The sequence below is a fragment of the Aethina tumida genome, chromosome 3, assembly GCF_024364675.1.
Source record: "Aethina tumida isolate Nest 87 chromosome 3, icAetTumi1.1, whole genome shotgun sequence".
NCBI lineage: Eukaryota > Metazoa > Arthropoda > Insecta > Coleoptera > Nitidulidae > Aethina > Aethina tumida.
Genome location: NC_065437.1, coordinates 15,521,310 through 15,543,848, shown reverse-complemented (window position 1 = coordinate 15,543,848; position 22,539 = coordinate 15,521,310). Strand labels below are relative to the sequence as shown.

Genomic DNA, 22,539 nt, shown 5'->3' with positions numbered 1-22,539 from the left:
AAAATAATATTAATTTACTAATGTTGCGATAATAAAGGATTATTTTTGTATATGCGAGTTATCGATCTATCAATGTTGTTGAACTTACAGAATATTAGTCCAATGAAAAATTAAAAATGTACACAAATAAATTGACCAACAATAAACACTACATTTACTAGAATCCAATTCAATTCAATTATAGCCAAATTTTAAAAATCTGTGAAGTTGCACGTGTTTTAAAAATTTAAATTTAAAATTTCTAAATTCCTTTATTCAAAACTTAATTATTAGTTATTATAATTATGACCTCTACAGAATTATTTGTAGAAATATTTCTGAAAAATGACTTACTATTTTATCTGCTTAATAAAACATGAACACCTATACAAAGTTTCTTTTTATTGCGGCATAAAACTATGATTTGCATGCATTTATGGTAGTAACTGTTGAAGGTGTCACAGTGTTATTTAAAAGACATTTTATTAAAGCTGAATCTTACTTAATGAGAAATTGTCAGAAAAACAAATCAAATAAATTAACTGATGGAGAAGCTTATTCATAATGGATAAACAAATAAATTCGAGTCTGAAAATCTTCAAAGACAAAATTCCCTTCCGGTGTTTATATTTGTAAATATTAATTAAGGTTTCCTGAGGACAATATTTGTTATCAAAGAAATGTTTTAAACTAATTAGATTGCTATATATTAAGAATTTATCAACAACTCTACTCTTAATTATATTGTTTTTAAAAAAGAAAATGAGGAAAAACTTTCAGGTTTGTGCTTTCAATAAAATGAAACAAGTAATAAATATCATTATTGGCTGAAAAATTATTTATACAAATCCCTTTTATCTCTTTTTTCTATATAATTACTGTTGTTTTTGTTATGACGAATGGCGCTTAAAACGTATTATTATTTTTATATTTGTTTGAAAATAGATTAACTAGCCATGAATATGAACAGTTAGTAAATAAATGATAAAATGATTACAAATTTAAACATTTGTTATTTCGGTATTTTTAAAAATACAATTTTCGATATGAATTTTTGTTAATCTAAAATACATACAATGCGACGATTTTTTAAAATAAATTTGTTATTGAATATGTGTTTTGCATTTATGATGATGTTCATACGTGTATATTGTTCCATTGTTATATTTATTAATCCTTTTGTACGATGTAATTTTTAAAACATACCAATATATTTCGCAATTTAAAATTCATATATATTAATCATATTATAATATTTATTTATAAACAAGCTTTCATCTGGCCGAAAACAGAAAATCGTACAAATATTGTACGTATTTGTTTCATTTCAAAATCAGGCAATTTTACGCCGTTACACATTGGTAGTTTTCTTAGTATTATTCCAGGGAATAATACCGCTAGTTAATTCCCATATCCTGACGACAATAGTCCGGGTCCGGGTTTAAAACGAAATTGAATAACTTTTTTCGAAGCCAAAACTTACATCCTCGCTCACTTCGTACAACAATTCCATTATAAGACGCCTCTTGTTAGTTCGAAATACATCCGAACTATTTCACCACTAACTTATAATAATACGATTTATTTTATTTTTAACTCATCCGGATTCATACATTTCTATAGAAAAGGATTAGTTCAGTTCAAGGAATTTGATCCTAACATATCCAATTTAAGTAGACGTTTGTAAAATTAAACCAAACAATTAAATGTCCACGTTTACATAGAGTGAAACTAGATTATGTTGTTGGGTAGTTGGTACATAGTAGCCGGATGTTACAAATAAGCCACAACTAGTAGTAATCAATAATCCATATGGTTTAATTGTATTAAAGCGATGAATATAATAACTAGTAAATTGATTACTGCAACGAAGGCACATTCAATACGAGTAATTAATCAAGTTACAGTGTTCAGGACAGAGATAAAAAATGGTTGTTCAATCATGCTGCCAACCGAGTATAAATTATTTAATTAAAAATAGAGCACTTTGTTTAACGAAATAGAATTATTTCCATTTATTCTTCAAAGCAGCGAGGTAATTGGTGCTATACAGGAGAGCGAACAATACATAAAAACCGTGTGCCTAATTGAACTGTTTAAAATATGAACTCCAGTTAAATTGCGGATTGCGAAATAAAAAATTACGCCGTTTAGCAGGTTTTCGTGGCCTAAATCCGGTCGTTGATAAATGAATCGAAATGCTTCATTGTAATTGTGCGCAATTCCACTTCAGCCGCAGAACAGAAATCGGCCCTGTCCGTTTGCAAATCAAAACAACCCGCAGGCGCTTTAGCCATCCACCATATTTATTATTTATATTATAAACATAAGATTATTTGTATACTTCATTATATCATCACAGTCTAGAATCAACTTTGAACAAAAAATAATTTAACCTTGCCTAAATGATAATTTCAATATAATATTTATTTAACATTTTTGTTAAATCGTTATACATATCTCCTCGGCAAAGACTCGACCTTTCTCCGAATATATACTATCGCTCATATGTAGAGCAACTTTCAGAAATTTTCATTTGACTTGATAAAAGTGTACGTTTAAATATCCATATTATTGTCAGTTATGTAGTATGTTTGATAAAAACAAGACATCAATATAATTGTTTGTTAGTGGGTTTAGTTAGATGATTATTAATATTTGAAAAATATTCAAGGGTCAAAACTAGAGCAACTTTAAAATAAAACAACTTTACGTACATTTAGCCTTTTTTTTTTAGTATCTAGTAACATATCTATTATTTTTAATAACTTCTAAACACCTTTTCGTTATTGATTTTGTTAGCTTTTCAATATAATAATTCTAAATTTCTTTCGAGTGATTTTGAACTTCATAGAGTTCGTTCATATTTGACAGTCTTTTTGGAGGGATTTTCCGGTCAATTTCTTCTCAAAGTTTTTCCATTGGATTGAGGTCTGGGTTTTGTGCTGACCAAGGCATGACACGTACTCTTTGAGAAGCGAACCATTCTTTAACTAACTTAGACGAATGTTTCGAATCCTTGTCGTGCTGGAAGGTTCACCTTAAACTGGTGTTACCTTCGTCAAATGGAAGCATATGATTCTAGAGAATGTCACGATAAACAAAACGATCCATTATCCCGTCTAACTTAACCAGTGGGCCCATTCCAAACCCAAAAAAGCATACCAAACTATAACGTCTCATTCACCATGCTTTACAGTGGGTTTAGTGTACTTGGGATTATACTTTTCATTAATTGGTTCTCTCAACTATGAAACAGCATCAGATTTGAATAATTGGAGCCGACTTTCATTGGAAAACAAAATTGTTTTCCATTGCCCATCTGTCCAGTCCACATGTTCTCCTGCAAATAATAGTTTCGTTGCTCTATAGATTGCAGAATGAAGGGGTTCTTTGTTGGTTTTCTACCATAGAGACTTTTTAGTCTTCGTTTTATGGTACTCACCAACATACCGATTCGTTTATTTTTTGATTTATGCGGGATGCGCTGATAAAGTTAGTTAGTCAGATAGTTTTTCTATCCACAGATCTGTTAGTCTTGCGTTTTCTACCTCTTTTACTCTTTTAGGAACTCCTCCCAGTGTATTCCTTCCATTAAAATTGGAAATCGTCGTTGAAATGATCGATTTATTTAAATTTAAATCTACTGCAATCTACTGTGTTTCCCCATTTCGGAACTTTTCTACAATTTGTTGTTTAATTTGTATGGTTAAATGGACACTTCCAGGCATTTTTAGCTTTAAGGAACGATGTCGGGCACAGAAATAAATTATAAAATCAATTATATTGAATATAGGGTTTGGTTACTTTACTTATGAACTGTCCGAAATCAAATGTTGTATAAAATAAAACTTAGGAAAAGAAAGATATCCGTATATTATAAATTGAGGTACGAAATGTTTAGACATTTATTAATTATAAATTTAATTTAAATTAAAAAGAATTGTTCTTTTAATAAAATAATTATGTTTTTTAATTAGTTACTACACATATGAGCGATAGTGTACAAAAAGTATATATTCGTTCAAAATTCTTGAATAGTTGTAATGAGTTGACTTAAATTTGTAAAATTTTTATGTCGAATTTGGGAGACTGGGACGGGTAAGATAAAAAATCGATGCTTTGATCTTTTAACCAATCCGCCACAATTTTGGATTCGTGTTTGGTGTTATATTTCATTAATTAAGAGAATCATTTTTTCAATATATGGAACCTATTTGTGAAATAAGGTCACTGTGGTTATGACAAACTTTTTGTACAGTTTTGTCCCTCAGTAATGTTTAACATAATCAGAAGCATCATTTTATTACGTGTGACTCTAAGCAAGTTATATTTTTAATAAAAAATAGATTTTATTTGTAGATCTGGGCTCAAAAGAACCACCTTCTCGTAGTCCTTGAACTAATTTCAACAAGTCCTATTTCCTCCAGGTTGGCTTTAATTTCAGTTGACGATAAAATTGGATTGGTTTTTGACATTCGAATTATCCAGTTATCGATTTTCAAACTCGGACAAATTGTTTCATAACTGTTACCATTTGGTCAGATTCTTTTTAATAATATGGGAATCATATTTAACCGTATACTCTTAACCATCTCTTCTTGTTTGTCTCGATCTAACACTAAATTATAATTTTTTTTGATAGTTTCGATCAATGATTAAATATTTATAATAATCAAAAGAAAAATATAAAATGTCGTTAATGTAAAATCGTATTAAGAACATTTTGGCAATTAACATAAATTAATGTAACATAAGCGACTAAATACTTTTCTATATTCTGTCAAAATGTCAGGGTATGGGTTGATTTTATTTAAATATTTAGTTTTACACAATATTATCTTTCAATTGATAATAAAATTTGTCGCTTACCATAAAAGCATCAATATAAAGAATTCTCAAGTACAATAAAGTAATGCCTTTTAAAAAAAACCAACACAGCAAACACTCTAGTAGTAAATGTGGTCTTGACTATTTCGAGATTTAAGAGAACCATGCATCAAACCTTGGCCACAAACTAAATTTCGTTGATGGAAAACTAATTCAATAAGAGTGGTAATTGAATTGAAGAATTTCACGCGTAAAATGCTAGACGACGTAAAAAGTTGTTTACCATAAAATTTCGCTGTTTTATTTAATAAACCAAAATTGAGTTATAAAGGATATCGCGGGGTTGTCTGCCGACAGCCTCATTCGATATCAAGATTAGAAATGAATATGAATAAGGCATGAAGGACGGATTGAACGAAACAAAGTACGTATTTTACCTTTACATTTTTTTGTTTACGAACAAAAAATGTCTAAATAAAAAGATTTTTGATAATAAACAAAGTTTTAAGAAAATTACAAAGAACAATTAGAATTTCCAACAAGCCCCTTATTTCTGTTTCAGCTGTCGAAGTTGTTGAAGGCCAATTCCTTATAATAACTGTAACAACTTTGATTGTCCTGGTACATTAGCCATCAGTTAATTTGATTGTACAATTAGCAAATAGTATACTATATGCTAATTCTCTAGCTCCAAAGCTGTCTATGCGTTTGACATTCTCTAGTGAGACATAGTTGTTCGTCCAATTATGCTCAGTATCAATAGTATAATCTCTTATGATTTGCATAGTGGATTGAGTTAGAATTTCAGACAGTATCGATTGTTAATTAATTGTTTTATAATTATGTCGCATCACACATGTTTCATTAAACCATAATTAAAATTATTAATTAAACTAGTTTAGTTTTCTGACACATCACAGGAATTTGGGACGATGTATTAATTCATGTTGCAACTGCTCACATATGATAAATGAACCTTTCTCCCCCCCTCAGAGGTCCAAATTGACCCGTTATAGATGCAAATTAGCTTCTTCGACAATAAATCTTTTTTAGCATGGACGAGCAGTTTAAAATTCATTGTAATTTCAGGGCGACCGGTTTCCTGGGCCATGCTGGCCCCATCAATCACACCGAGGAGGACTAATGACGGCCCCAACAATCCTGGACTACGGATTTACAAATTTGACAAGGATACCGGCCAGGTAAGCAATTAACGTATTCCATTACTACTTCTATTTGTAGAAAAGGGAGGATTAAAGTTTTTTTGCACGTTTACAGGTTTTCGACTACACCCAATATTATCTGGACCTATCAAGTGTGAACATAAATTCAAAACGGGAGGCCGAATGGGTCGTTGAATACAACTTCAGTTCGTATTACAGCATCAATGATATTAATGCAGTGAATTTAAATTTGCTCGCCGAAAAGTTAACACAACAAAATCCAAACGACAACGCTCCATTTAACAGGTCAGATTTTTTTTATAATTTTATTGTGCACACACGTAGCTTAAATTCTGTTTGTGAGTTTCAGTCGTTGAAACCGGAAGGACGTCGTCGAGCTGTTGCGAAATTTTCTGTGTCATTAAAATCTAACTAACTTTTAAATATTTCCAGATATTATCGTGCAAATGCGGTTCGCATCAACAATAACCCGCAGACCAGCTGCGACACCAACTGCGCCCACCTGCATTATTGCGCCATCACTCGCGTCGATTACGACGAGTATGCGCAGTGTCTCAAGACTGCCGCCAGCGCCCTCTCGTCTTCCACTACGTCAACGTTAAGGCCTGCGGCGGCCGTCGTGGCGCTGCTCGCTGCCATTGTGATCTACCGAGTGTGATAAACTGATTAGTTTTATAAAGTGGGGACAATAAATGCAATGACCGTTGTCCAAGTCTCTAATGTGGATGGAACGAGTGGGAGTATATGTTACAAGATAAGGACGTTGATTAATTGCCAAAATGTTGATGAAGTCGCAAATTTTACGAGAACTAACCGAGAATAGTTGTCATTTACTTTGGTGACTGTAACTCCTTTTTACTGTAAATAAATAAAGCAATTTTATGTGCACCTAATTTCCGGAAAAGTTTGAAAATATTTTATCCAAAAAACAGCATCGTATTGATTGGATTTACACCCTTCTATACTTGTCATCAGTCTCAATTTAACCGAAACACAACCATTTGTTAAGAAAGTTATTTGTGGCTATTGAACTGTTTTCTTGGGCGGAAACTTGCTAACAAAAAACAACAATCAATAATTACAGTGTTAGGACTAACTTTCCAGAATATCTAAGTAAATACACTACTTCCAAGCAATTGTTTATTAACTTCCCACACAATCGTGGTGTGAATATTCTTGTAAAATTTCAATTTCAATTAACGAAAAAAGAGATTTATAATATGTAGTTTTTAGGTAGACATAGATAAATTTTTAATGGTGCTAAATTTTGCTCAGAACCTTTAGGTTTTTTATTTCTATTTAAAGTTATGTTACCTCATGCAAAATTGTACAGGGTTGTCCGAAAGTTGAAGACTTTCTTTTGGATGGACTATTTTAATCTAATGTGCAACCGCCAAAATATTCAAAATTCACAGTGTAACTTTCGGTAAATACCACAGGTTGAGACTTGGCAACAATATGTAACCTTTAGATAGACGTGTACATTTTTTACATAACATGGAATTGGTATAATACAAATTATATGAGTGCGTTTGCACAATTTATGTACAATATTTTTGTAACGCAGGAAAGAAAATAGTCTATGATATTATAAATTTATACCTGCAGAACGAAGTGAACCTGTATAAAACTATATTAATAATAATAAAAGTAATGCTTTTTATGTAAAACTATATGGCACTGTACTAATGTATGCAACCGAGTACATTATCTCATAAACGTGGAATTCTCGTATTTGCTATTTTAAGTAAACAAAACAGAAGTGTATAATTTTGTAACTAGAGATTCAAATGTAAATATAATTATGTGCCTCTCAGATAAATAGTATTTATACAGAATATAATGTAATTTACGCTTACTTGAATTTTGTTTTGTGCTTTAATAATATGACGAATGGAGGAACCCATAATGCACCGAAATGGGTATATATTACACACATAGTAAATTAATGTTATCGCAAAAATTGTTTAGATAACATAGAAGTTGGTTTATTAAATGAATTCGGCAAGATTGTTGCAAATTTTCTATGCAATAACATTGTATGGAATATATTCTATGTTAGGCTAATAAATGTTCTATTCATGCAATCAATAATTTGCATTAACTACTGTGTTTAATCCTCTAAAGTTGCTTCCCACTTGCCGATAATCTTTTAATAAAACAAATCACAAGCACAATAAAGTACCTTCCGACCGTAATTTTCATTCAAAATTAATTAGAGGATGGAACTGAATATCATTTATAGATTATGATTTTTTTTCTAATAGAAATACGAGAATTTTACAAATATTTTCTTATAATAGTGTAATTACCGTGATTTATTTTAAACATGTAAACAAGTCGTCGTCTAATTTTATAATTTTGTATATAAAAACTTGTACAGCAAAAATCGACATTAATGGCGAACTGCCATTCTATCTTATTGTTTAAAATAAATCATTTCAGAAAGAAGGATTACGTTTACCATTCGTCTAACTATTTTAATTAGGTAAACTATTCCTTCCGTTAAAACATGTACATAGTTTATAAATAAATTAAAATTATAAATCCTGCCAAAACGAGTAAGGATTAAAACAGCAAGATGTGTTCTTGTGTGATATAATTTAGATAAACGATTTCATGTATTTTTGTATCATTTAAACTTCTAAATGTACATATTTAATTGTTAACTATAACAAAATGACCAAATTTTGCTATCATATAGCGCATAATTAATATAGCTCTCTATATTGTTACGTTTATGTACAATAATTTATTACGTATTTGTGTTATGTAAGGTGACCTTATCCTCAACTGTTAGTGAATATAATCACCTTTCATAATGAACGAATTTATAATTAAATTAATAAAAACCCAGAAATTTTCCAGTATACAATATTCACTACATGCATATGTGTAGGTATTGTTTTATTCTTATTTCGGAATGGAAATATTCGTTCCGCTGTAATTAATCGGAGTTAATGGAAGTTATTTGTAATGGAAATACCAATTCCACTTGATGGTTAGAAAGAAAACATTTATATTTTATCCGGGAAAGGCAGTTATTTATGTACCTTTCATTAACTTTTTCCACTCCCCCAAAATGCGTATTTCGTGTTTGTCCTTTTTATACTAATGAGGTGGAAAAATTTGTAATATCCATAAAAACTAATAAACCTCTGTTCCAAAACTTAATAAAATTGCTTAATATATCTTATATGTGTATTTTAAAAGCCACTGTGAATATAAACTAATTGTTGTAAGTAGAATGTTAACCTATAATATATAAAGTATTGACATCAAAAATGAAAATAATTTACTCTTTAACTATTATTCGTTTGATTGTCGTAAATAATTGTTATCCTCTGAAAAGTTATAGAAAAACATAGATATAACTATAATATTTAATTTTTGAACTGCTAGTAATCAAAATGTAAAATAAAGATGTTTTGTTGTTCTTGTAGTGTCTTGTAAACAAAATTTATGTGTATAAAAACTTTGTTATTTATGGTTCGTTACTGGTGTCAATACATTATTGTTTTCTATTTTTATTGATTTTATTTGTAATGAATATATAATAATAATAAATTATTAAAGGTTATTGCGTATCTTTCAATGATCCCTTACTTACCTCTCTATTAGTTATGGCCAAAAACTATATACACTTATGGTTATGGCCACAGTTGAATAATGAATTTAGATTTATAAAAAAAGAGATACAGATAACAAAAGAACATTTTAAATTTAAAGGACTACCAACAAGAGTCGGAGAGATCTTCTGACGAACAACGGTTAGACAACCCACATGACATGAAGCAAAATTTATATCCACGAAGGATTAACACTTTAAAATTTGCGAGGCAAATTGCAAAAATACTACAATAACAATACATATATACACAATTTTTAAAGTATCCATAATTTAGAGCCGTTTTCTTTAGTTGAAAGTAACGTTTTTGGACTATGAGGTTGGTAGACCTTAATCCAGACATCTGCAGCCAATCAAAAGCCGCGCTCAAAACCGTTTGTAAAGTTTTAAAAGTCCTAGAAACCGACAGTTATGGTGGCTAAAGTTGTTTAGAGTTGTGTTTTGTGCTTTCAATTAATGTTTCCGTATTACAACAACATATTAAAATGACTAATCAGTGGGAAACTATTTTAGTTGAATGGGTAAGCAAATCTATCACATTTAAATATATAGATTAGCGAAAATATTGGTTTTTAGGTAAACTGCTTAAACTTATCCAAAACTATAGAAAGCATAGAGGAACTTAAAGATGTAGACTTTTTTAACAATATACAGAAAATTTTGTAAGTATTTATGAAACCTTGAACTTAGTCATAACCTTGACTAAATGAATATTATTTTAATTTCAGAAAAAAGTCCGATGAATTTGACGTATTAACATTTATATTTGACATATTTTCCAAATATTACCCAAAGTTCTCTTTCAAAAATAAGTCAAACTTACATATTTCTGATTTATCTAAGTCAGAAGTAAGTTCGATAACATCTCTATTAATGCATTATACATGTATTTATGATAGAAGAGATGTATTAACAGTACCACTGTGTAATACTTTAGATCAAAAAACACAAATACACATTAGAAACTTTCTCGAAAAAGTTACTAGCAATATAACTTATGAGGAACTCCAGAGGCACATGCAAAGTAATTATGATGAAAATGCATTGGATACATCAGTGTGTATGTCTGACATTTGCTCACCTTTAATATATCAAAGTCCTCTACAGGATATACTAAAAACACCTAGTTTCAAAGCTGGGAGGCTCCAAGTAAAAGACAGAGAGATTAGCAAACTTAAATCTGAACTTGAGCTAGAAAGATATGAAAAAGCTGATCTACAAGAGGAGATTAAACTACAAATAGAAAAAAACAAAAAATTGGGTATGTCTTATTTAACAAAATGCGAATATTCATCCTTAATTTTATGTATATTTTACAGACAAACAGCTTGAACAAAAGAAATCAGAAATATCCAGACTAAGAGCAGAAGTATTGTCTTTAGAGAGCAGAACTCCACCTCATTATCAAGACAGAGACTCGAGGGAAATACAGAAGCAACTACGCAGTGAGATACAAAGTCTGGAACAATACATCCATCAGTGTGATGAAGAACATGAGCAACTTAGAAAGGAAAAGGATGCAGCTAAGGAGAAGGTGAATATATAACATTTATACTTAACAATTAAACAACATTCTGAATGCGCCAATTGTGTGTAGGTTCGAAAATTGGAGCTGCAAGTAACACAATGGCAAGAAAAGTTTTTCCTCACTGAGAACAATTTTCAAAAACTGAGCGAGCAATCGCGGGAACAGCAAACACAACTGGAAAACCTGCAACTCCACTGCAGTGAATTAGAAGGATTGCTGGACGAAATACGCAGTAAACCGTTGAATGAGAGTCTACTGGATGACAATTACTTGAACAGAAGTCTGGGGTTGACGCCGTCGTGCGAGGATTTGGCGCACTCTGTCGTTGACGTTCAATTGAGAGATGTACAGAAACAAAATGAGGATTTGAAGAATGTCCTGAAGGAGTCGCAGGAAACGGCTTCTAAACTTCACGTCCAAATGGAGAAACTAAGTATCAAGTTACATGAAACCAATAATAGATGTTCAGAACTGGCACAGGAAAAGGAGCTTTTTATATTGAAGGTATGTTGTTATCTTATGTTGGTGGTTGGAGTTTGTGTTATCTTTTCTTGGCTCTTTGGTAGTTTGTTAGATGATGAAGAACTTTAAATTAGTATGCTTGATAACCTTTTTTATTGTATTTTTTCTTAATAAATTCTACTTTTTAACATTGTTTTAATTTTCGTGCTGACTTTAACCAATAGTAGAAGTAGTAGTAGTAGTAAGAGTAGTTTAGTTGCATTAAATTAACGACTTACCAATTACCAAGAATTTTAAATTTCATAGTAATATTTACTTAAATGGTTAGTTAAATAATTAGTTAATTTGTTTTCATTTTCGAGTTCATAAGAAAACTTTGGTAATTGTTTCAGATATCAGAACAAGAAAAATGCATACAAGAAAAAATCGCAGAGTTAAACTGTTCTCAAAATGATTGTACACTATTAAAGGAACAGATTTCAAAAGCTTTATCTGAAGTGTCTGATCTAAAAGAAAATTTGGATATATTAACAATTACGAAAAATAAGTTGGAAATTGAACAAAAAAATCTTCAAGAATTAGTTGATGAATTGAGAACAAATCAAAAAATCTCCGAGGCCAATATTTTAAAATTAAATAACGATAATCGAAAATTAGAAACTTCAAAATCTGATTTAGAAAATCATCTTAAAAGCAGTCAAAAGGATTGTGAAATATTTAAAACGGAAATTCAAGAATTGAAAGAGCAACTTTCAGTTTCTGTTGCGGAGATAGCATCTAAAAATGAAAATTTGGACATTTTAAATTGTACAAAAACTAAATTGGAAAAAGATCAAGAAAATCTTAAAAAATTAATTGATGAATTGAATGATAAACAAAAATCATCTGAAGACAATATTTTAAAATTAAAAGAAGATATTCTAAGACTAGAATTTGTAAAATCTGATTTAGAGAAACAACTTGAAAGTAGTCAAACGGAATGTGAAACATTTAAGACAGAAATTCATGAATTAAAAGAGCAACTTTCAATATCTGCGGCAGAGATTGTATCTAAAAATGAAGATTTGGATAATTTAAATAATACAAAAGCTAAATTGGAAAAAGATCACAAAAATCTTCAACAATTAATTGACGAATTGAATGATAAACAAAAATCATCTGAAGACGATATTTTAAAATTAAATGACGATATTCTAAAACTGGAATTTGTAAAAACTGATTTAGAGAAACAGCTTGAAAGCAGTCAAACGGATTGTGAAACATTTAAGACAGAAATTCAGGAATTAAAAGAGCAGCTTTCAGTTTCTGTCGCTGAGATAGCATCTAAAACTGAAAATTTGGACATTTTGAATAATACAAAAACTAAATTAGAAAAAGAACAAGAAAATCTTCAAAAATTAATTAATGAATTAAATCATAAACAAAAAGCATCTGAAGACAATATTGTAAAATTAAGTGACGATATTCTAAAACTAGAATATATAAAATCTGATTTAGAAAATCATCTTAAAAGCAGTCAAAAGGATTGTGAAACATTTAAAACGGAAATTCAAGAACTAAAAGAGCAACTTTCACTTTCTCAGACAGAGATAGCATCTAAAAATGAAGATTTAAACATTTTGACTAATACAAAAACTAAATTAGAAAAAGAACAGGAAAATCTTCAGAAATTATTTGATGAATTAAATGCGAAACAAACGTCATCTGAGGATACAATATTGAAATTAAATGACAACATTGTAAAACTTGAAACGTCTAAATCTGATCTAGAAAAAGAACTTAGTCTTAGTCAGACAAACTGTGAAACTATTAAAACGGACCTTTCTGTTTCCTTATCTGAAATGACAAAACTTAAAGAAAATTTGGATATTTTAAGTCATGATAAAGTCCTACTAGAAAAAGAACAGGAAACTCTTAATGAAAAAATTGTTGAATTGAAGGCAGAGCAGCAGTCATCGAACGACACAATATTGAAATTAACCGACGATTATCAGAAATTAAAGGTCATAAAATCTGATTTAGAAAAACACTTCAATAGTAGTCAAGAAAATTGTGAAACATTAAAGGTAGAAGTTTCACAATTAAAAGAGCGAATTTCCGAAACTTCATCTGAAATAGCAAGACTGAAGGATAACTTAGAGATTTTAGGGAACAGCAAAACAAGTTTAGAGAAGGAATACGAAGATCTTCAGAAAATAAACAATGAAATGATTTCTAAACAAAAGTCGTCTGACAATACTATCATAAAATTGAATGATGATGTTCTTAAGTTAGAGACTTCAAAGTCTGATTTTGAAAAACAACTTAAAAATAGCCAAGAAGAGTATAAAATGCTAGAGTCGAACATTTTAGAATTAAAACGACAACATTCTAAATCTTTGTCTGAGGTTACATGCTTAAAAGAGGAAGTATTAAAATTGAAAAAAGAAAAGGAAAGTTTTATTGAAACTATTGCTGAATCACTGAATTGTGAATTAGAAAAACAACTAAATGACAATCAGAAATATTGTGCTACGTTTAAGGTAAAAATTTCCGAGTTAAATGAAAACTTGACAACTACCAAAAATAATCTCCAAGAAAGTAACAACAAAATTTCAAATTTGAAACAAGAAATAACCATCTCCAAAACAGAAATTGAAAATTTACAAGGTGTCGTTAATAACAAACAACGTGAAATAGACAATTTAAATGATAAATTGGCATCTTTTGAGAACGATGTTAAAAATCTTCAACTCTTAAACAACAACAAACAGAGAGAGATTGACAATTTTGTAGATAAGGCAACTAAAACTACTGAAGAAATTGAAAATCTGCGTACATCAATCAAGAAGAAGGAGGATGAAGTTGATCAGAAAGAAGAATACATAAAGTCTTTGGAATCCGATTTAAATGAGTTGAAATTAAAAGATTCCAGTAGTATTTCAGTTATAAACAATTTAGAAATTGTTGTGAATAATTTGAAATCAGAAAATTCAGAGTTTAAAAATATCATTCATGGAAATAATGAAAAAATAATTAATACTGCTAAGCAAGTGGAAGAACAGCAACAAGAATGCTCGGCGTTCCAATCAACAATCGCCTCCTTGAAATCGCAACTGGAAGAATCTGAAAAGAATATTTCAATTGCTAAGGAAAATATAAAACTTAAAGATATTGATTTATCAAATAATAAGGAAATCATTGCAAATTGTCAAAACATAATTGACCAAAATAATGATAAGATCAGAGAATTAGTTCAACTAAATGAAAATTATCGAAACGAACTGGATAGTATTAAGGTACAACTGCAAAACTGTTATGACACTTTACACAAGAAAGATATGAGAGTAGAAGAACTTATGACAGAAAACGAGGAGCTTAAACAGAATAAAGAGATCTTGAACAAAGAAATTGAAAAGTTAACTATGGTAAAGGAAGAATTGACAAAGTCTTGCTTCAGTTATAAGGAATATTGGGAGTTAGAAGTGGAACAAGTGAAGAAAATTCAGAAAGACCTGAAAAACATTAACACCCACCTGGAGGAAGAAAAGAATGTATTTTTAGAAACAGTCTTGCAAAAAGACAACCAAATTTCAGAATTAGAAACGACGATCTCTAAGCTGACGAAACAAAAGGATAATTTACTTACGGAAATTAGTCAAGCTAAAGAAACTATTGACATCGTTCAAAGTGATTTACAAAATGATAACAGCCTGCTTAATCAATACAAAGAGAGAACTATGAAGATTCTTAACACTGTTCAAGAATTGTATGGAAATTTGAATAGTGATGAACAAGTTGAAAATGACCTGATACAGCAATTGACCACCATTGAAAACCAGGTGGTAAAAATTAAAAAAGAAAACACAAAACTTCAAGAAGATTACAATAAAGTGAGAGAAAGTGAATCTGCACTAATAGCCAAAAGTAATGTTTTAGAAGACAACATTATGAGAATAAAATCGGCTGTTACTGCTACAAACGACGATTTACATAACTTAATTGCGTCAGTGAAGGAAAAAATTACGCTAGAAACATCTGACGAATTAACAACAGACAGCAATAACGAAGTAGAGATTTTGTGCAAGTATGTAAGGGAACTGAAAGGCTACATAAGTAGTTTCTTGACAAGTGAAGAACTCTACATGATTGAAATTGAAGGTCTGAAAGAAGATCTAGATGCCGCCTTAAACAAATGCTCCGACGAACTTCAAGAAAAACGTGAACTCAAAATGGAAAGCGAATCTCAAATAACTGATCTGACCAGAAATTTGCACGAGATTATTGAAAAATACAACAAACTCGAACTTGAGTACAAAACAGTCAAGAATAAATTGGAGGAGTGTGAAAATCAAATGCAAGCCAAAGCAGAACTTGTACAAGAATCTAATCAATTAAAGGAACAATTGAACGCTCAAGAAACCAAAAATCGTGAACTGACTGAAGAGAACGAAAAATTAAAAGCTACCGTTCAAGAACAAGAGGAGCAACTTGCCAAAATTAAATGCGATTTTGAGGAGCTCAACATTAAATTAACCAAGGACATTAAAGACAGAGACAACGAGATCATTGTCTTAAAACAAACTATTGGCAATCTAGAGATTATAATACAACAAAAGAATTTAGAGATTTTGAAACTCCAAACCCAAATAGAAGAGTCTAAACGACACATCGATTTATTAACCACACAAAACAGTAGTTTGAACACCTTATTGAACGGTAACAAAGACCAACATGTAAAAGATGCACAAAAGAGAAAATCAGAATATGAAATTATAATTTCAGAACATAAGAGCGCCTTTGACAATCTCAAAACTGTCAACGATAAGCTCATGTTAAGTTTAACCCAAGCAAAATCAGAATTAAACACCGCCAACAGTTTAATAGAAAGCACCCGAAAAGAGAAACATGATTTGGAGGATATTATTAAAGAAACCAACGAAGTTTTGGAAGATACAATCAAAGAGAAGAAACAATTACAAGAAGAATTCGAGGCAGTGCAAGTCAATCTCACGGAAAAAGACCATTTATTAACCGAATTGAGAAACGAATTGGACGAAACTTACCAGAAAATTTCCGATTTGAAGGGCATACGGGAAGAACTCAACGTACAACTTGAAGTTTCCAGAAAAGAAACTCAGGAAGCAATAAAATTGAAGGATGAGCTTTTGGAATCACAGTCTAATTACATGAAAGAAATCGAAGTGAATGCGGCGCATAAAACTTCTCTAGAGATTGGTGAGTTAAGGAAACGCAATGAGATGTTGGAGAAAGAAAGAGCGGCGGAGAAAGATATAAGAAAACGGTTAGAAATTGAAGTGCAGAGAGTCAGACAAGCGTACGGCAACGTTATGACTGCCAATTCCAGTTTGGAGTTGGAGAATAGCAAATTACGCACCTCTGTTAAAGATAAAAAGGAGGAAATTGGTAATTACATGCACATTAAAGAGGCATATGAGAAGCTACTTGAAGAGAACAACAAACTATTGACGGACGTCGATACCTTAAAATATAAGCGGTTGAGGGAAAAGGAAGACATTAAGGATGTACTGAACAAGGACCGGGAGGAAACTGAACGTAGACACGAGAAGAGGATTCAGGATATCAGAATGGAATACGAGGGCAAATTGGAAAAAATGAAAGAAAAAATGGTTTGTAAAGACTCTTTTATTATTCATGTATAATAATTAATAATGACGTTTATATTTAGTTAAAACTCTACAAAGACGAACAGACCAAAGCAAAAGCTGTGTTGGAAAGTCAAATGTCCAAAGTACAGAGTGAACTTGCAGCTGCGGAACAGAAGATTCATCTATTGGAAACTGAACGAGACATGTTAAGAGAACGTGAAGTACAGAGAAGTTTACATTCTTCCAGGGAATCTTTGAGTCAGCGCTCTTCTGTTTCCGGACAAAACAGGTATGTTTTAATAATTTTTACATTTATAAATTAATTGTAAATGTGTAAATAAATGGTTCTCACAGGTATTCCAGCACAAGCTCCTTGAGAAGTAGACCACATCAAACCACATCCAGCTCGTCAATAGCACAACGGGATAAAAAACAACCTAGCACCACCAGCTTATCTAGTCTTAGAGGAGGAATAAGAGAAAACAAAGTATCACCCGACTCCGGACGAGTTTCAATCGCCAGTTTACCAATTGGAATTGGTAAGATATATATATATATATATATATATATATATATATATATATATATATATACATAAGTCTTATAATATTCATTACTTACGTTTTTCTACAGGCCAAAGTTTACGTATGGAGGATGAAGAAGAGGCAATGTTTAATAATAAGTACTTATCAGATTTGAAGGAAGGTAGAGGTTTTTTAACAGGCAGAGAATCAACAAGTAGCCGACTTTCTACTTTGGCTATGAGGAATTCGATGGTTCCGCCTCACTTGAAGTCTTCCTACCCCGCCGAGACTCAGTTCGTAAGTCCATCTCACTACAAAGATGACGAAATTAAGGTAAATATTATCTGTGGGCTTAAATATGCAGTTTATATACATTGCTTAATATATTTTTAGACTGGGAACGTGGACTTGGACGATAGCCTGTCGAAATTGTTGCCAGGTGAAAAACATGACAAGCGCCAGCGCAAGGACATCGGAACGACCACGTACAAGAAGCCTGGTCCTCCAACGCCGAGCAAGAACGGCGGCAGACTGTCGTTGCAGGGCAACGAGGTCCATCCTTTGCGCGAGTCCAACGACAAGACGCCGCTGAAAAAGGTGACGACACCCGGGCGTTTGAAATCCCTTTTTTCGAGCAAGAATGTCACTAGTTCGTTGAGGGAGAATTCTGAGGTACAGGAACTAACACATAACCCACACTGTTGTTTCAATCAAGCTTTGCTTGCTTCTTCCGCACGTAACTGTTGTTTCCACGGTGTTCCTCCGGAACACTCTGAGCACCGTTCTTGTTCTTGTGTTAACATTTGTGTTTCTAATAATTTTCAAGCTTGCTACCCATTCTGCTGGTTGAGGTTTATTTTTTGTCGGAAATTAATGGTGTTTGCTAGAGAAACTTTTTTAATAGTTATTTCATTTGTTACTGCCGGATTGTTTTTTAGAAGAAATTATGGGTGAAGATCTAAAATTTGCGACAATATATTGTTACTATCAAATTAAATATTTCTGAAAAAAATTAAAAATTATTTTCTAAAGAAAAAGTTAACTTTTAACCTGCAACGATTTTATTTTCAGTGTTTTTGTTCTTTATGTTTCGTTGTCTTGTCTTGTCCGTCCAGTTCGTTTTCTAATATTACATAATGTTCTAGGGCATTTCAGGATGAACATTTCTCAATTTTGACGTTGAATTTGCATTTTTCAGTTTTTCACCCATATATATTGTATATAGTAGGAAGGTTTGTATTGTAGCCTATTTCTGCTTGATAATTAGTAAATGTAATTAATTCTGTTTGCAGAATACGGTTACACCATCTAGGACCAAAAGAAGGAGCATTTTCAGAAAGCCAAAATAATAACCTATTGATTGGGTTTTAAATCTGTTCTTGTATATATTTATTTATATTTATAGTGTGTATTGATTTATGTTTGCTTGCTTTTAAGTTTTATACAAAGCTTTTTTAATATATTTTTACTATTTTTTACCTTTGTTTTATTTAAATTATACAATTATCTAGAAGTGGAAGAAGAAGTATAACCTCCTTAACTTCATAAATGATCGTTTTATCATTCAAATCATACTATAACACTGAACATGTTTTTAAAAAGTCAACTAGCGTTTTTAATGAAAACACATGTTAACCATAAACAAATACGACACGTGAGTTTAAAAAGAATTGGTACGTGGTACTCATCATTGGTGAAGCCCAAAAATGCGGGACCACCTTACAAACACATTGTACAAATTGGTGATCCAATTTTGAGATCTCCGGCCGATAAAGTTCCTGCCGATTTAATCAAGTCTGAAGAAATTAGCCTGTTAATAAAACTTATGAAAAAGGTGTTAAAACTGCATGAGTGTGTGGGTTTATCTGCTCCTCAAATTGGTGTACCCTTACAAATATTTCTTATGGAATTTAATGAGAAACATGCTAAATTATATGATGAGAGGGAATTTAAAAATAAAGAAATGTCTTTGCAGCCTCAAACTGTGAGTGTGCAAGACAAATTGGTGATTTAACTTTTATGCAAAACAGTTTTAGGTGATCATAAATCCAGAAATAAAGATTATTGATTATAAAAAAGTTGTTTATTCAGAATCATGTGGAAGTGTTAAAGGACTGTATGCAGATGTTCCTAGGTTTAAGTCGGTTCTTTTGAAAGGTAAAAATCCATTAAGTGTACTCATATAATTGTATTATTTACTATATTATTTAGGTTTGGATGAAAGTGGAAAACCAATTGAATTAACCAGAAGTGGCTGGATAGCTAGAATAATCCAACATGAAATGGACCATTTAAATGGCATTTTATACACTGACATTATGGAAAGAAAATCATTAACTTGTGGATGCTGGAATGTCATTAATGAAAGGGGTGGTAAAGTTGAATTACCATATGGTCCTGTGTAATATATTGATATATTTATATAAAGAAATTAATTAGATCAAAAGTGCTATTCTCTTTCTACTATTAAAAGGTTTAATAAGGTATCCAAAGTTCTCATAAAAAAATTTATTAACAAGATACAACTTGATAGAATCAATAACAAAATTGTTTATTAAGAAATTATATAGTAAAATTTTGTTACAACTTGAGAGGCTATTTTTTGTTTAGTGTCCCTAATACATATAACAGGCAGTTTTATTTCAATTACCAAAAACAACTTAATTTTATATATATTTTCAATAAAATACAGCAAATAATTAATGTATATAATAAAATTGATTATCAAAAATTAAGTAAGTCTGGACTGGATTGTGGGACAATTATATTTGTGTCACGTTGTATAAATATAATTGACTTTTTACCTAAATTTTGCATAATTTATTATTAGACCTTTAAAACAGCCCAGACAATATATTTAATAGAATTTACATCTTGTCCATAAAATGAGGCTGGCCATTCTTTTCCCTTCGGCGGGTTAAAATTTCACAACCAGTTTCAGTAACTAGCAAAGTTTGTTCAAACTGAGCTGACCACTGTCCATCAGCTGTTACTGCAGTCCATTTATCTGGCCACATTTCATCTTTCCAAGTTCCCACTGATATCATGGGTTCTATTGTGAAACAATGACCTGGTTTCATTACACCAATTGCTCTATTTTCTAAAAAACAAATTGTAAAATATGTAATTCTGTTATATGAAAAAACTTACTTGCATAGTGAGGAACATTTGGGGCAGTATGGAATAACCTATGGATTCCATGTCCACAGTAACTCCTTACAACAGAGTAACCATGGGCTTGAGCATGTTTTTGGATAACATTACCGATTTCTCGGTATTTTTCTCCAGGCTTAACAATTTCTATAGCCTTCATCAAGCATTCATGAGTAACTTTAACTAAGTCTTTGTGCTTATCACTGACATTTCCAACGAAAAATGTTTCGTTTAAGTCACCGTGAAAACCGTTGTGGTAAACAGTAATATCAACATTACAAATATCACCGTCACATAATGGTCTAGTATCGGGAATTCCGTGACAAATTACTTCATTCACAGAAGTACAACAGGATGCTGGGAATTCATAGTAGTTTAATGGTGATGGGTAACAATCTCTCTCCAAGCATGCTTCATGAACAATTCTGTCGATCTCGTCGGTCGTTACTCCGACATCGCAAACTTTAGCTGCTTCATCCAGGACTTCCCTTCCCAACTTGCAGGCCACCCTCATTCCTAACATAAAATAATAAAACAAATTATAAATATAAAAATGTTGAATAAACAAAAAAATATTCACCTTCAATTTCCTCATCATCAAGCACTTTGATGTGTCCTGAACCCTTGACAGCTAGCTCACTTAAAGGGTGACCAGTGGGATGATCAGCATAATCAGGCCTTCCAATTCTTGGGGGTACCGTTCTCTTCTCCGACTGCGGAGCCGGCCTAAGTTTACCAGTGAAGTTGTAGAATGGCCAAGGGTTGTATGAAGTGTCTTTCTTGCCATCAGTGTTTTCACCCTCTAAAACAAACAATAATAGATAGAAGTTGCCGTCCAATTTGAAGCTTAATTTACTGAAATAATTCAGAAAGCGCTTAAACATATCTCGGAATTTTAATTTTTTTATTGTGACAATGACATAACTTATACATACCTAACCCTACTTACTGGCTAATGAGTGGATGATTTTATGCGTTTTCCAGTTGGTTTTGAAGCATTCCTGGGAACAGAAAAACGATCCCTGGATCCCCAGCTTGATGCACGTAGGACACTGCAACTTCGCCGACTCTTCGCAGCCGGGAGACTCACATTTGCCCAGTCCGGACATTTTACACTCAACAGAATAAACGATTCTTTATATCAGTTAATTAATTGAAATTAGAACTTATTGCACTTAGTGGAACAATTTTAAATAATTTTCGTAATTGAGGTCGAAAATTAAAAAAATCGTGCCTAAAACAAACGAGACCTAACCTATTTTTAAGATTCGGATACGCACTGTAATTAGGCGACGTTTTCACGTGGTTGAAGTACAGATCTGGTTTAAGAGTAATTCATAAGCTGACGTTGCCGTTGATGTTGACAGTTGACATTAATGTTAATTGACCTTGTAAAAAAACATTGGATTCAATAATAATAAGTAATAGTAATTAATAATTAAAAGTTACCGGTATTAAATTAAAAAAGTAAAAATTACTTGGCTAAAGAAAAAATTTACTTCAATAAATTATTTAATGCGTATTTAAGTAAAAAAAATCGTTTTTTCAAGAGTAACATATTAATAAACAGTCGAAGATTCTCGTAAATCAACTTTTTAAGTAAATTTAAAACTAATATTTCTAAAATACTAGAACATGAGGA

General features: G+C 31.4%; 4 protein-coding genes across 6 annotated transcripts in view; 3 read left to right on the top strand and 1 right to left on the bottom strand.

Moving 5' to 3' along the window:
• Positions 1-9,573, top strand: part of LOC109599987 (acid sphingomyelinase-like phosphodiesterase 3b) — a 181,262-nt gene extending 171,689 nt beyond the window's left edge. The window contains exons 7-9 of the mRNA XM_049965430.1: positions 5,899-6,011; positions 6,088-6,278; positions 6,426-9,573. Of these exons, the coding sequence (XP_049821387.1) occupies positions 5,899-6,011; positions 6,088-6,278; positions 6,426-6,651 (530 nt within the window). The 3' untranslated portion in view covers positions 6,652-9,573. The remainder of the gene's footprint in view (positions 1-5,898; positions 6,012-6,087; positions 6,279-6,425) is intronic.
• Positions 9,574-9,994: 421 nt separating this feature from the next.
• Positions 9,995-19,220, top strand: LOC109599999 (repetitive organellar protein). Of its 3 annotated transcripts, none has more exons than XR_007547419.1 (12): positions 9,995-10,142; positions 10,198-10,283; positions 10,350-10,882; positions 10,941-11,155; positions 11,219-11,653; positions 12,004-17,241; positions 17,301-17,509; positions 17,575-17,759; positions 17,854-18,077; positions 18,138-18,416; positions 18,890-18,976; positions 19,037-19,220. XR_007547419.1 is itself a non-coding variant. In XM_049964046.1 (12 exons), the coding sequence occupies exons 1-12, from the start codon at positions 10,107-10,109 to the stop codon at positions 19,091-19,093; spliced, it is 7,446 nt and encodes a 2,481-aa protein (XP_049820003.1). In that variant the 5' UTR covers positions 9,995-10,106; the 3' UTR covers positions 19,094-19,220. The 3 variants fall into 3 exon arrangements, 2 of the variants coding, with proteins under 2 accessions (XP_049820003.1, XP_019871616.2); XM_049964046.1 differs by lacking the exon at positions 18,890-18,976 and having other exon boundaries at positions 10,350-10,677; positions 10,729-10,882; XM_020016057.2 differs by lacking the exon at positions 18,890-18,976.
• A 40-nt stretch (positions 19,221-19,260) lies between these two features.
• Positions 19,261-20,190, top strand: LOC109600001 (peptide deformylase, mitochondrial-like). The gene is made up of 3 exons (XM_020016059.2): positions 19,261-19,728; positions 19,781-19,901; positions 19,956-20,190. Exons 1-3 carry the CDS (start codon positions 19,333-19,335, stop codon positions 20,147-20,149), a joined length of 711 nt encoding a protein of 236 aa, XP_019871618.1. The 5' UTR covers positions 19,261-19,332; the 3' UTR covers positions 20,150-20,190.
• A 47-nt stretch (positions 20,191-20,237) lies between these two features.
• Positions 20,238-22,193, bottom strand: LOC109600000 (methionine aminopeptidase 1). Its single transcript, XM_020016058.2, has 4 exons — positions 21,847-22,193; positions 21,478-21,699; positions 20,895-21,413; positions 20,238-20,844 (listed from the first exon to the last, which is right to left on the bottom strand). The coding sequence occupies exons 1-4, from the start codon at positions 22,004-22,006 to the stop codon at positions 20,612-20,614; spliced, it is 1,134 nt and encodes a 377-aa protein (XP_019871617.1). The 5' UTR covers positions 22,007-22,193; the 3' UTR covers positions 20,238-20,611.
• Positions 22,194-22,539: the final 346 nt, after the last annotated feature.